This window comes from Trichechus manatus, unplaced genomic scaffold, assembly GCF_000243295.1.
Source record: "Trichechus manatus latirostris isolate Lorelei unplaced genomic scaffold, TriManLat1.0 scaffold00044, whole genome shotgun sequence".
Taxonomy (NCBI): domain Eukaryota; kingdom Metazoa; phylum Chordata; class Mammalia; order Sirenia; family Trichechidae; genus Trichechus; species Trichechus manatus.
Genome location: NW_004443980.1, coordinates 14,325,826 through 14,339,719, shown reverse-complemented (window position 1 = coordinate 14,339,719; position 13,894 = coordinate 14,325,826). Strand labels below are relative to the sequence as shown.

The 13,894-nt window shown below is 36.7% G+C and overlaps 1 protein-coding gene across 4 annotated transcripts in view; it reads right to left on the bottom strand.

Annotated features, from left to right (window-relative positions):
- VWA8 (von Willebrand factor A domain containing 8) overlaps positions 1-13,894 on the bottom strand; it is a 468,389-nt gene that overhangs the window by 194,297 nt on the left and 260,198 nt on the right. For all 4 annotated transcript variants that reach the window (XR_002824147.1, XM_004376614.1, XM_023731623.1 and 1 more), the window contains exons 24-26: positions 11,731-11,850; positions 7,726-7,931; positions 5,947-6,098 (exon numbers count right to left, since the gene is read on the bottom strand). Coding sequence is in view for 3 of the 4 variants with exons in the window: in XM_004376614.1 (XP_004376671.1) it covers positions 5,947-6,098; positions 7,726-7,931; positions 11,731-11,850 (478 nt within the window). In the remaining variant the exon portion in view is untranslated. The remainder of the gene's footprint in view (positions 1-5,946; positions 6,099-7,725; positions 7,932-11,730; positions 11,851-13,894) is intronic.

Here is a 13,894-nt window from a genome sequence, read left to right as displayed (position 1 = left end):
ATGCAGTTGAGGACAAAGAATTTGGAACAAAGAGGATGACTACTTAAGTATTCTATACACAAGAATGACTCCGAGGGAGGCAGGGAGAAAAAAGACATGGAAGAAAACTTCAAAGGGTAGAGACAACTTCTCTGTAGCTGGATCTATTTTAAAATGACCACAATCTTTTGAGAAGATTCCATAAATTCCTTTTGTATTCCAAATCAGAAAGAAATGATGGTTAGTGTGCTTCTCATATGATACCCATATGAAGTTTTGTAGGGTTTTTACTTTTCTAAATTGTCTTGTGTTGTATCTCATGATCCCCTATTACGTCACAAAAAGGAAAGCTTAAGTGGGAATGAAGATGTCTCTAAAATGATCTCTGTTGTGCCAACGTTCTATATGAATTTGTTTTTTAATTTACTTTTCATTTTGAAATATAACTAAAACCCAAGAATCTGAACCTATTATGACTCTCCGATGAATAAGAATTTGTATAATGTATGACATCATGGTCAATGATGATTTCCAAGTTGATTACATAAAATCCTAATGCCTATTTAAACCGAAATTATTGGCAACTTCCAGTATCCAAAGATAACTCTGATTCAGAAATTGCCTATCATTTGCTTATCAATCAGCTTATGTTATTCTTAGAATTGGAATTAATATTACATATATCCCAGCTCTGTCCCTGATTAGCTTGCTAACCTTGGGGAAATTACATAATCTCTTACACCTCGCTTTCCTCATATATAAGATGCTATCATAACACTACCTATATTACAGGTTTGTTGTAAGGATTACATAAAGTCATGCAATTTTGCTTGGAAACGTTCTTGGCACATAGTAAAACATCTATAAGTGTTTCTGTTACCACCATCATCATTATTAATGTTATTAGGTTAGGTGCTGTCAAGTCCATTCCGACTCATAGTGACCCTATGTACAATAGGACAAAACACTGCCCAGTCCTGTGCCATGCTCACAATCGCTGCTATGTTTGAGCCCACTGTTGCAGCCACTGTGTCAGTCTATCTCGTTGAGAGTCTTCCTCTTTTTTGCTGACCCTCACTTTACCAAGCATGATGTCCTTCTCCAGCGACTGGTCCCTCCTGATAACAAGTCCAAAGCAAGTGAGACTAAGTCTCGTCATTCTCGCTTCTAAGGAGCATTCTGGCTGTACTTCTTCCAAGACAGACTTGTTCGTTCTTCTGGCAGTCCATGGTATATTCAATATTCTTCGCCAACACCATAATTCAAAGGTATTAACTCTTCCTCAGTCTTCCTTATTCATTGTCCAGCTTTCGCATGTATATGAGGCAACTGAAAACACCATGGCTTGGGTCAGGCACGTCTTAGTCCTCAAGGTGACATCTTAGCTTTTTAATACTTTAAAGAGATCTTTTGTAGCAGATTTGTTGTAATTAATATATTTCAAAATAAAAACCAAACCCATCACCATTGAGTTGATTCTGACTCATAACAACCTTATAGGACAGAGTAGAATAACCCCATAGGGTTTACAAGGAGTGGCTGTGGATTTGAAGTGCCGACCTTTTGGTTAGCAGCCGAGCTCTTAACCCCTGCACCACCAGGACTCCAATTACTATATTTAGGGGGAGAATATTTACATTCCATTATAAATCTATGAATTATAAATCTATAAATCTTCCAGACTATCAAGTAGAGTGACATACAAATTTAAGATAAAATATTGTATGTCACTTAAAATGGAGGTACAGAAAAAGAAAACAATTTTTTTCTTCCTTTAAAACAACATGCATGACAGAGTTCATATATTATTCTGAAATGCACTTTTTAATTTGGAAGTGCTAATGTGATAGCAGTATGTTTATTCCCAAATTTAGAAAAAGGTTCAGATAAAAGTTCACTAGAAGGAAAAACAAGCAAACTTTGCTTTGAAATTTATATCTATAGCTATCTCCACTTAACTATGGCAGGTAATATGCTTTTGGCTGGGTGCTTGGTCCAAACTCTGTTATTACATATTTTTTTCCAATGACATTTAAAACTCATGAGACCAGTGTTTTTTGAGTTGAGATTAAAAACCAAATCCTTCTATCTCTGCCTACAGTACTGACAAGATGAGATTAGCGTGGTGCATGTAAGGACACACACACATCATCAGTTGTTTCAATGAGTTGTTTCTCTATAAGACGAACGTCACCAAATTAAATTCAAACCCCATATAAAACATGACATTGACATTGTTAAACACAATGTACACATTTTCTCCCCGTGTGACTCCTTATGTGGTTATGTTCACCAGCTCTTTGGCATGCCTTTTCCGGTATATTATAAATTTAATAGAGAGCCCAATCATTACTCTCAGAAGTACTAGTGGGAAGAGGCAAATGCAATATGAAGGCCTAGTTAGCCAATTCTGATACCAGTCCTAAGATCTGGGAATACATTTGTAGATCAGGAAGAAGAGCTGCATCATGGTAGGATCAAGCAAGGTAAAATAATTACACAAGAAGACTCAGCCTAAAACAATCGGGTTTAGCAAAAGGTTAGTAAAGAAGACAAGTCAAATTCACCTCATAATGTCACACAGGCCCTTTCTAAAATGTGCAGAGACCTATGAGATGGCGACCAACACCAGGCTGTTCAGAAGGGAAAGTGACAGCGTCTCTCTTTTGAGAATTTCACTAAAAAGCACTAAAAGAACACCACCAGTCCTGAACAGCCAAAGGGTATTCCAACTTCATTTGAGGAAGAAGATGCTGCAGATGACTGTACCAATAGTGCTCTGGTATCATCTTTGCCCCATGTGAAAATTTCCCTTCTAGCGCCTCAGTCTTCTATCTCTTTTTAGCTATATGGAGTGGGTGGCCAACTATTTTTCCATCCCCATCCTAAAAGCATGACCATCTTGTTCCAGACTCCATGTAATTTTGCTCCCATCCATTAAGCACGATGGTTGGATTACAGAACAAGAAAATTAACAGTTGTAGCAAGAATTTTTCATTCAGGGTAAAAGGATATTAATAGTAATTAAACCATTTTATCCTTCTTCCTTAGGCACTGAAATCCAATATAGATCTTCCCCACTAACACAGTGTCCACAGAGGTAGGCAGAAGCAGCCTAGAAGACCCGGGGTTAGCAAAAGGTCTAGGAAAGAAGAGGAATCAAAGACAAATCACAAGACTGCGTGGAGACAACTTTAAATCCTCTAAGGTCTCTGTGATTACAATCAACAGTGTGCTACTCCAGGAGGGAAAGGAAAGTGTTAGTATCACTTGTATTTACTTTGTTTCTGTTTTGCAGATGAGAGGAATATTAAGATTAAGGATGTTAGACTAAGAAGGACCCTTCCTGAACTTCTGTAATGAGGGTGCCATACAGTCTAGCTTGCCTAGGACAGTGTTAGTTTATATCTCGTCGCAGAGTAATCATTAATAGCTCCCCTTTTCATTCTCAAACATGTCCTGTTTTAGATGATCAATTATATGGTTATTCTATCTATAATAAAATGCCCTCATTTTACTAACAGGGCACCCATTTAGTTAAGTAGCATCCAAAATCACATGACAAAGGTTAAACTGTGAGCTCTGAGGGCAGGCCTGTGTCTTTATCTGTTCTGAGGGCACTACTATAGGCAAAGATAGGAAGACTTGAGTTAAAATCTGAACTCTTAAAAAAAAATTGGGCTCATGGGTTTCAAATGTCATTGTTGGGGGGAAAGAAAAAACAAGAGAATTCAGGCCAAACACCCAACCAAAGGCATATTTTCACGGGCATACAGCATGAACATATGGCTGCTGAATACCCAGGCCATGGTTTTTGGTTTTTTTTTTTCACTTTAGCATGCTACCCTCTCTAAGTACAAGGTTGATAATTTGATAGAAATAGTGTTGTGGAACCTGTGGATTTCACTAAAGGGCAATACGATGACATCATTGCTTTTGAGCTGCCAAAGCTATTGCAATTTACAGATGAGGAAAAAATGCTTTGGATGGTTGTGCAAATTGTAGTCAACTATCACCCCCATTCCATGGGAAAATTCACTCATCGTCCCCATCTGCCGTAAGTCTATTTTCAGTAGATGCAGTGGGTGGACAACTAGTTGTTTCCAGGCCCATCTCAGGCATAAGTGTGACCATATTGTTTCCACGCTCAGTATACTTTTGATTCTACCCATGAGTAAGTACTAGAGTTGGACTTAAGCCGCCATGGCAAGAATTAACATGTCCTAGCAAGATTTTTTCAGTTCAAAAGTGAGGACAATAATGAGTAGTTAAACCATTTTATCTGTCATCCTGAGAAACTGAAATTACCAAATTCTCTTACGACTGATCCTACCACCAACATGTATTTTAATTTTTATCTCAAGTTGTGTAAGAGTACAAGAAAAGCTATTTTTAAATCACAAGCCTGGTTTCCATGAAGTTAGAATTCTAATTTTGTAAACTTGTTAACAGTAACAACAACCATCCTCTACACCAATTAAAAACAAAAAGGAAATAAAAAACATGAGTACTAATAGAATTTGCATATTAAAGACAATTTCTTGAACTCTCTAACTTAGAACATGTGCTAAACCCACTGCTGGTGAGTCGATTTTGACTCACAGTGACCCTGTAGGACAGAGTAGAACTGCCCCATAGAGTTTCCAAGGATGTAATCTTTGCGGAAGCAGATCACCAGGTCTCTACTCCCTCAGAGTGGCTAGTGGACTCCAAAGGCTGATATTTTGGTTAGCAGCCATGAGCTTAACCACTGCACAACTAGGGGTCCTTAAAAGATATGCTACACCTATCTGATTATCAGCCTACTTTCAAAATGCCCATAAGGTTACTAGTCAGTCAGTAAAATAGTACTATACCGAGAAAAGTGTACGCGTTAGCAATTGACACCAAGTCAATCTTCTTGAAAAGAATTTACTCGCTCATTAATAACATAAACAAAAATACAGATAATTTTAAACATAACCCCATCTTGTTTTTACCACAAAAGGGAAATACTTGTTTCTCTTTAAGAAATTCACGATACTTTAATAATTTATTTTTATTGGCATATGTTCTGACAAGTTTTTACAATGACTTCAAAGAATAAATAAATAAGGATGTAGCCACTCAAAAACTATGTAAACTAACTACTGAACTAATTAATGACCTATATTTAACAAACTTTTTCTAAGGAAAGGTAGACAGTTCCTCCTATATGAGATTAAAGTTGAATAATAATTTACTTTAAAAGTAATTATTATCCTTTGGGAATTTGTGATAATTGACTTTTCTATAGACAATGATAGCATTAGATGTATTAACATTAACTTATGCATATATAAAAATTGTTTCTCCAGTTATAGCGGTAAATTTGTGCTGATTTAATCACTCTACTGATAAACTTTGTCCACTATCTTGCTCGTCAATAATGCATTTGCAAGATTCTTAACCAAGGTTAAGTAGGTAGCTAGTGATTACAAAATGAAAAGCAGGCAACTGGCCCACGTGAAAGTCAAACCCATTTGTTCTTCTAGCTGAAATAAGTTACCAAAAATCTAAGTTAATAGGATAATACATTTAAAAAACTATCAAAGAAAAATACCTGCCAACATAAATAAGAAAATCTTAACTAAATACATACTACCCCCTTACGTAGCTTTCATGTTTGCACAGCAATCTGACACTGGGTTAGGAAATGATGAGACCCATAGTAATTCAACAAAAGGACCGAGACTGTTAAAGAAACAAATATTTCCCTTTATTTGATTACATTATATCTACACATGGCAGATTGGAAATAATTAAAATTCTCAATTCACAGTCCTACAAACAATGCTATTTAACTGAATACCAGCCAGCAAATAGCAAAATACATTTGAATAGCTTACTTGTGGAAATGACTAATTTCCACATCAACTCCGTTTATTAATAGAGTAGAGCAGCATTTAAGAATCAGAACAGTACTTAACAACTGCGAGTTTGCCTTACTCCTTTGCCAGCTGCACACTGGTGGGTTTTGCTCCGATAGGTATGCCGTATTTGTGCAAAGTGTTAATCACAACCTTCCTCATGTCGTTGTTGTAGGAATCAAAGTCGAACACATTCCTAACCACACTGGACAGACCTTCAGTGGGAAATCTCTGTGTGGAAAAAAAAAAAGAATTCCCTCATTACACTTGCAATAAAATACAGAATTTAACACAGATTTACAAAATTGACAGAACAACAATACTCAACTGAGCTTTAGCAGAAATTTACAGGCCTTATCAGATAACTGAAGCCCTGGTGGCATAGGTTTTAAGAGCTTGGCTGCTAACCAAAAGGCTGGCAGTTCAAATCCATCAGCTGCTCCTTGGAAACACCATGGGACAGTTCTACTCTGTCCTATAGGGTCACTATGAGTTGGAATCGACTCAATGGCAACGGGTTTGGGTTTTTTTTTCCTCTTAATATCAAACAACCAGACAGCAGGAACGTACACATCTTTCTCTTTTAATGTTTGCTCAGATGACTTAACACTATTTTCCTCTTTAAATAAATATTAGAATTTTAGGGGGAGCAGTTTCTTATTTCAAATGTTGAAACTGTGCTCAGATCCCCACGTTCTGTGACTTCCACTGCTCTCGGAAATCTCCTGCCTTTAAAAACAGCACCAGACTGACCAATGCAAAGATGCTATGTGAGTAAAGCAGAGTGGTGAACATCTACACAGAAATATTCAGAGAAGTCACAGATCTATGACTAAATGGAAAAAGATTAAGGAACAAGAAAAGAAGGGAAGAAGAACATCAAAAGCACAGAGGATAGAGAAATAAGGAATAGCAGAAGGGAAGAAACAGCTAAATTTACACTGCTGGTGTCCTCCGGATCCATTACTGGCTCTGCCTTGATTTTCTTTAGGAACTGTGATCTGAGCTGATGAATTGGATTTATCAGCGGTTTATATGCAGAAGAAGGATTTCTATTTTTCTTTCTTGGAGAGTTGGGGATGGGCCAGAGGTCAAAATTCATTAGGAAGTGACTGTTAGCTTAGAGACCGTTATTTCCTATATAAGTAGAATTTACATGTATATTTTTGTTTTCTTTACCAAGGTAGACTAGACATTGTACACTGCCTCAAGGAATTTCATTCTCCTGCCCACCTATTGTATCTTACAAAACTTCTTTGCAGTAGTTACAGGTATATAGTCAATACCATTGGAAACCCTGGTGGCGTAGTGGTTAAGAGCTATGGCTGCTAACCAAAAGCGTCGGCAGTTCAAATCCACCAGGTGCTCCTTGGAAACCCTACGGGGCACCTCTGCTCTGTCCTATAGGGTCACTATGAGTCGGAATCGACTCAATGGCAGCAGGCTTGGTTTGGTTTTTAGACAATACCATTAGTTCCTACTTTGCTTTTTTTTGCTTTCAAAATGAGAATATTTTTTATACAGATACCATATGCTTGTTGTAAAAAGTCAAACAATAGGAAAGTTTCTCCACTGACTCACCTGCCGCACCCCATCCCCAAAATAAATAAAAATCTGCACTAAATGTCCTAGCTCCTTGCTAACAGCCATGGAGAAGAACCTTGTCAAATTCAATTCAATGGCCAAACAGGTAATTTTCACTGGCCTTCCAGATTCATAATTTAGATCGCAAACACTTCATGTCATCTGTATCATTATTATATTTATAGAAATTGAAAGACCTGGTGTAAATGACACAATCTAAGAAAGCCAGATTGATGGCATCTTCGAAAACTTTATGCACAGGTGTGTGCCATACCTGTAAATGTTTGACTATGTTGACGACTTCTCTGGTAGAATAAGGGTAGTTAATAATCCCCTGGTCAGCCAAGCTCCTCAGCTCTCCAAAGGCAGCTACGAGCTTCTGAAGGATTGGCTTGGGCACGTTTGGTCCATACTGTCTGAGCATCTCGAGCTCCGAGTGGGGTTTGGGATTATCAACTGCATGGCAGCTAAATATATCACCTGAAAGAGAAAAAGATTCACTTTGAACATCCAACTAAACCATTACAACACCAAGGGCAAAATAGAATGGTGGTTTAAAGAGCCACTGGTTACACATCAAAACACTTGTGTTTTTATATCTGTAAAACTGCACAGGAAGCCCATCCAACAACAGGATGGTACAGAGAAGAAAGCAAATGACTAAAGCAAAAGAAAAGAACACTGGGTGATGTGTGGTTTATTCTGCACGGATATTTTTTTCTGATAAAAAATTATATAATACTTGAATACATGCTCACTGGGAGACATTCAAATATAAGGAGCGAAAAGGCGAAGTCTCCTTTGTGTTTCTGCCAATACCACTTTCTCCCACAGGCACCCAGTGTTAACAGTTCAGTGTATTTATTCTTCCACACATGTATTAATATTTATTAAAAATATATACATACAAGTATATATAGTTTTGGTGATTTATTCTTTTTCCATTAATGGGAAAATACTATTCATATGGTTCTGAGACTGCCTTTTTAACAAATCTTGAATAGCCTCAGAAATTATATACATCTATCTCATAGTATCATGATTCTCTAAACAATTTATATTGCTAGAATATTCTTTAGGTTTGCTTTGGGAAAGTAAATCTGCAAAAATATTGTCTAAATTAAAGGGAAGAAAAAGGAATTTAGAAACAAAATATTTCATCTGTAATTTAGGCAACTAATAATGTAGTAGAAAAATATAACTTATGCCTAAAACAGGAGTGAATTTCTCATGAACTGGAACTCTCATACACTGTTGGTGAGAAAGTAAAATGGCACAACTGCTTTGGGAACAGTTTGGCCGTTTCCCAAAAAGTTAAATATACGCCTACAATAAGATGTCACTTTAAGGACTAAGGTGCACCTGACCCAAGCCATGGTGTTTTCAATTGCCTCATATGCACGCAAAAGCTGGGCAATGAATAAGGAAGACCGAAGAAGAACTGATGCCTTTGAATTATAGTGAATTATAGTGAAGAATACTGAATATATCATGGACTGCCAGAAGAACGAACAAATCGGTCTTAGAAGAAGTACAGCCAGAGTGCTCCTTAGAAGCCAGGATGGCGAGATGACGTCTCATGTACTTTGGACATTTTATCAGGCCTGGAGAAGGACATCATGCTTGGTAAAGTGAGGGTCAGCAAAAAAGAGGAAGGCCCTCAACGAGATGGACTGACACAGTGGCTGCAACAATGGGCTCAAGCATAACAACAATCATGAGGATGGCACAGGACCGGGCAGTGCTTCGTTAAGTTGTACGTAGGGTGGCCGTGAGTCGGAACCGACTCGATGGTACCTAACAACAACAACCATATGATCCAGCCATTCCACACCTAGATATTTACCCAAGAGAACTGAAAGCATAAGTGCATACAAAGACTCGTACACGAATATTCATAAAGGCTTTATTTGTGATAGCCAAGAACTATTGTCCATGAACAGGTGAATGAGTGAAGAAATTGCTGTATATCCATACAATGGAATAGAACTCAGCAATAAAAGGGAACGAACTATTGATACACACAACATGGATAAATCTCAAAATAATCACGTTGAGTAAACGAAGCCAGACAAAAAAACGGTACATGCTATGTGAATCCATTTACATAAAATAGAAAATGCAAATTAAAATGACAAAAAGCAGATCAGTGGTTGTCAGGACAGGCAAAGTGGCATGGAAGGGCAGAAGGGAAGGATTACAAAGGGGTACAAGAAAACTTTTTGAGGTGATGAATCTGTTCATTATCTTAATGACGGTGATGACTTCACAGGTGTATATATATGTCAAAACTTATCAAATCTTACGCCTTAAGTACGTGCAGTTTATTGTATGTAAACTCTCAATAAAGCTGCTAAAACATTTAATTAAAATACGTTTATATAAGTCTACTGATTCATAATCCAAGAGACCAGGGACCAAAGGAATTTAAAGAAGATAGATCTGCATGATCTAATATGTTCATTTTAGAAAAAGAGGACATCTAGTCAGGTATGCGTTTTATTCTTGAACATACACCTGCAAATGTGACAAATTATGTATATACAAGGTATCACTTCACGTTGTTTGTTACAGTGAAAGGCTGAAAACAATCTAAATATCCATTAAAAGGCTATTGTATTCCATAAAACACAGCTACTAAAAAAAAGAGAGAGAGAACAAGGAGGCGCCGTATGTACTGATAAAGTTCTCCAGGACGTATTTTTGGGCGAAAACAGCAATGTAGTTAACAGACTGTATAATATGCTACCTTTTGTGTGAAAGAGAGAAAAAAAAGAATCTATATTCATATTTGCTTGAATAAACAGAATGAAGCAAAGGACAATAAAATAATGGTTACATCTTACAGGGAGATTGGAAACTGGGCAAATGCGGATCAGATATAGGAGCATTTACATTGCATATGTATTGTTTTGGAGCGCTGGTGGCACAGTGTTTAAGAGCTCAGCTGCTAACTAAAAGGTTGGCAGTTCGAATCCCCCAGCCACTCCTTGGAAACGCTATAGGGGCAGTTCTACTCTGTCCTACAAAGCTGCTATAAGTCAGAACCGATTCGATGGCAATGGGTTTTTTTTTTTTTTTAATAGGATCGCTATGAGTCGGATTCGAGTCAATGGAAACTGGTATTTGATTTTTATTTATTGTTTTATAAACCATGGGGCTGTATTACCTATTCAAAATATTAAATTAAAACATCCATGCACAATGAAGTCTTGACTTTTTTTTTTTTAAGCCCTGGTGCCTATATTGTACACTTTGATACACAAGTGTGTACTTGCAGTCTTGTTTGTCTTACAAATGGTGTACATACACCTAAGCACTGTGTATTTAAACTCCTTTAGTAAAAGGAAATAGTAAAGAGCAAAGATTCTGGAGCCATACTTCCTAGGTTCAAAAAGAGCCCTGTTACCTGTCAGCTTTGTAATCTTGGGCAAATTACTTAATCTCTGCACTTTAGTTTCTTCCTCTGTAAAATGAAGGGTTGCTGGCAAGATTAAATGAGTTAATCCATGTGAAGTGGTGCTTAAAACAGTGTTTAGTTCTCCGTAGGGGCTCAATGTGTGTTATTATTATTATATTTATTATTCTTACTGTCATCACCATCATCCTCATTTTTATTTCTGTTATTAGAATAATGTTTTATACTTTCAGTAAAAAACACAGAAACTAACCTGCGTTAGTACATAAGGGCACTCAATAAGTACTTGTTGCAAAGATCCATGGCTTTTGGGTCAGACTAGGAGAAGTGGGCCTGCTTCATGGTGAGCATGACAGTCCAGAATCACTCACATGCCACAGAGAAGAGAAATCCTTCCTAAAGGCTCCTGATGGTTAAGTTTATCCCAGGGCCTCTCCAATCAGCGTGAATCAATCTCATCAGAGCTAACCTCAAATCTTTTTATAATTAAGGGATGTGACAAAAATCAAACACTAAAAAACACTCCTTATATCTGGTTTTATTCCAAGAGACCTGAACAACAAAGTACATTAAATTGTTGAAGAAAACAGGCTCTGCAATCAGAGAGACTTAGGTATGCATTTCAGCTCTGACACTTATTAGCTAAGTGACTCTATACAGATATTCAATCTCTCTATCAGATAGTCTCCTTCTCTAAAGGGAGGGGTGGGTGGCGGGCGGGCAAATACTCGCACAAGGTGGTTTTGCTGATTACACAGCAGAGCACATGGTAAGCATTCAATGACAGCCAGTACAGCATTGTTACTAAGAGAATAGTATTACTGCTATTGTTTTTGTTATTATTATCATTATTGTTTTTACCTAATGTACCGAAGAAATCGTTGCCTAGGAAAGGAAATCCAGGTCTGTTGGCTAGAACGATCATCCTAAAATCAGGATGAATCACGACAACATTTTCTCTTCCGTTCACAGCAGCAGAATCTGGAACACAAAATTTCTTACTATTTATTCTCGACTGGTATTTAATCATTCTTAAGAATATCAAGTTACAGCCTTTAAAATAACGTATGTAGTCACACTTTGCAATTATTTGCTTAAAAAAAGACTGATGAAACATATACCAAATTGTACAGCAACTTGCATTTTCATGCAAATTCCATGTACATCTAAAAAGCAAACGTCCAAATTTTGTTGTACAATGCTTAAACCTGACTTGAGATGTTGTTATTCCTAAAACAAGTAAGATTCCATAACAGAGAATAATCCAAGGAATACCCAAGGGATAATCCACACATTCTCTCGTTTTCATCAAATCAGTTACATCACTTTGCACATAGCCTGCCATTGTGCTGTTAGGAAGAGACTTATGGTTAGATTGTGTGCCCTGCAACCTAAACATATAGAATTAAGCTCTTGAAAATCTAGGTAGCTCATTTGGGCAATGTTAGTTTATTTCCAAACAAGGGTTTCTACTTGAACTTGAGTCCTTAAAATAAGTGGTCTCAAGTTGACTGGAGCTTTCTTTGTGCAATTGCTTAAAGTATTAAAGGCATGGCTATTACATTCTATGCAATGTTGTGCATGACTGGTGTACATTTCAGACAGAACTGCTAGTCCAAACAATAATTGACGATAGCAAAGGCTTTACTTCATGGTTATTTTGAGAAGAAACACTTGCCATCTGGGCTTATTTAAATCCTAGCCTTAGGTGGTCCATCTTTTAAAATGACACCTGTGAAACATCTACCTTTTTATTTGAGGTAAGTCTGCAAGAACCTACACTTGTAATTTTTATGGTACCAATAAGTAATCTTTCAACTTGCCACATATTCATGTGCTACTACAACCAATAGTTTTAATGCTTGACCCTCATTAATTTTAGTAGTGGCAAGTAAAAAGGGTGGTGGCCACTGGTGAAATTTGATTAAAATAAAAATAACAATAAAAAATGAAAAATTTTCTAAAAAGGTAAAGAAAATAAAACACAGCTCTAGAAGTAATGTTTACGAAATCACGTTCAAAAGAACGTCAGAGGCTCTTGTTTTAAAATGTCACTACAATTACACTTGACTTTGAAAATTATGATGACTTTTATTTCTAGACTATCCTTCTGAAATGTATCAGAGGCTGTGGAGGGTTACACAAAGAGATCATCACTCGAACCGACAACTTTGTTTCAGCAACTCTTTCTTCCTTTCCATTTCACAGTTCTCATGATGTCTCTAAAAAGGGCCGACAGAATTCTAATCCTGTGGGTCTGAGTGGCCTTTTAAGAGACAGCATTCAAGGCTGTCTAACTCAAATTGCCATTTTCCAATATATACATCATGTAATTGAAATACTAGAATATTTTTATTGGTACTGGGTTTCCTAGGCTCAAAAATGGCAATTTTGCAATGACCGTGTCCAAGAGGAACACCTCTGTGGTGTTGCACTGGTACGTTTTTAATGGGGTCCTCTTTACGGCTCTTTGAGTATTGAAGATTTTGGTTATTAGTTTCAACTTGTTTGGTTGTCCTGATATAGGCTATATACTTTTAAAGGCTATTTCTAGATTTTCAAGTCTTATTAGGATACAAAAATTTGAAATTAAAACTAGAAATGTTCTCACCTTGCATTTGACAAATGTAATTTTTCTTTGTAGGTTAAATAGACTGATGAGATTCATCTATCAACATTTTCCCTAACTATCCCCCCTACCCAAAAAAAAAGAAAGAAGACAAACCAAAACAGAGGATGATTCAAATGTAACTTTTTCCTGTCTTCCTAAGGGGTATGTGTGTATGTTTTTATGTACGTATATGTGTATAAATATACATACACACACATACATGCATACAAATACACACATATACATAACATACAATAAAAGTCATAATATTAAAACTTGGTTTTAAAAATAACCAGGTTTTAATATTATGAGTTGATTTTAATAGAAATACACCAGAGCTTAAAAAAAATTTCAGACAGCAAGAAAAAAATAAGTCATACAAATAACTGAAAGATGAACATAATAAGGACAGTG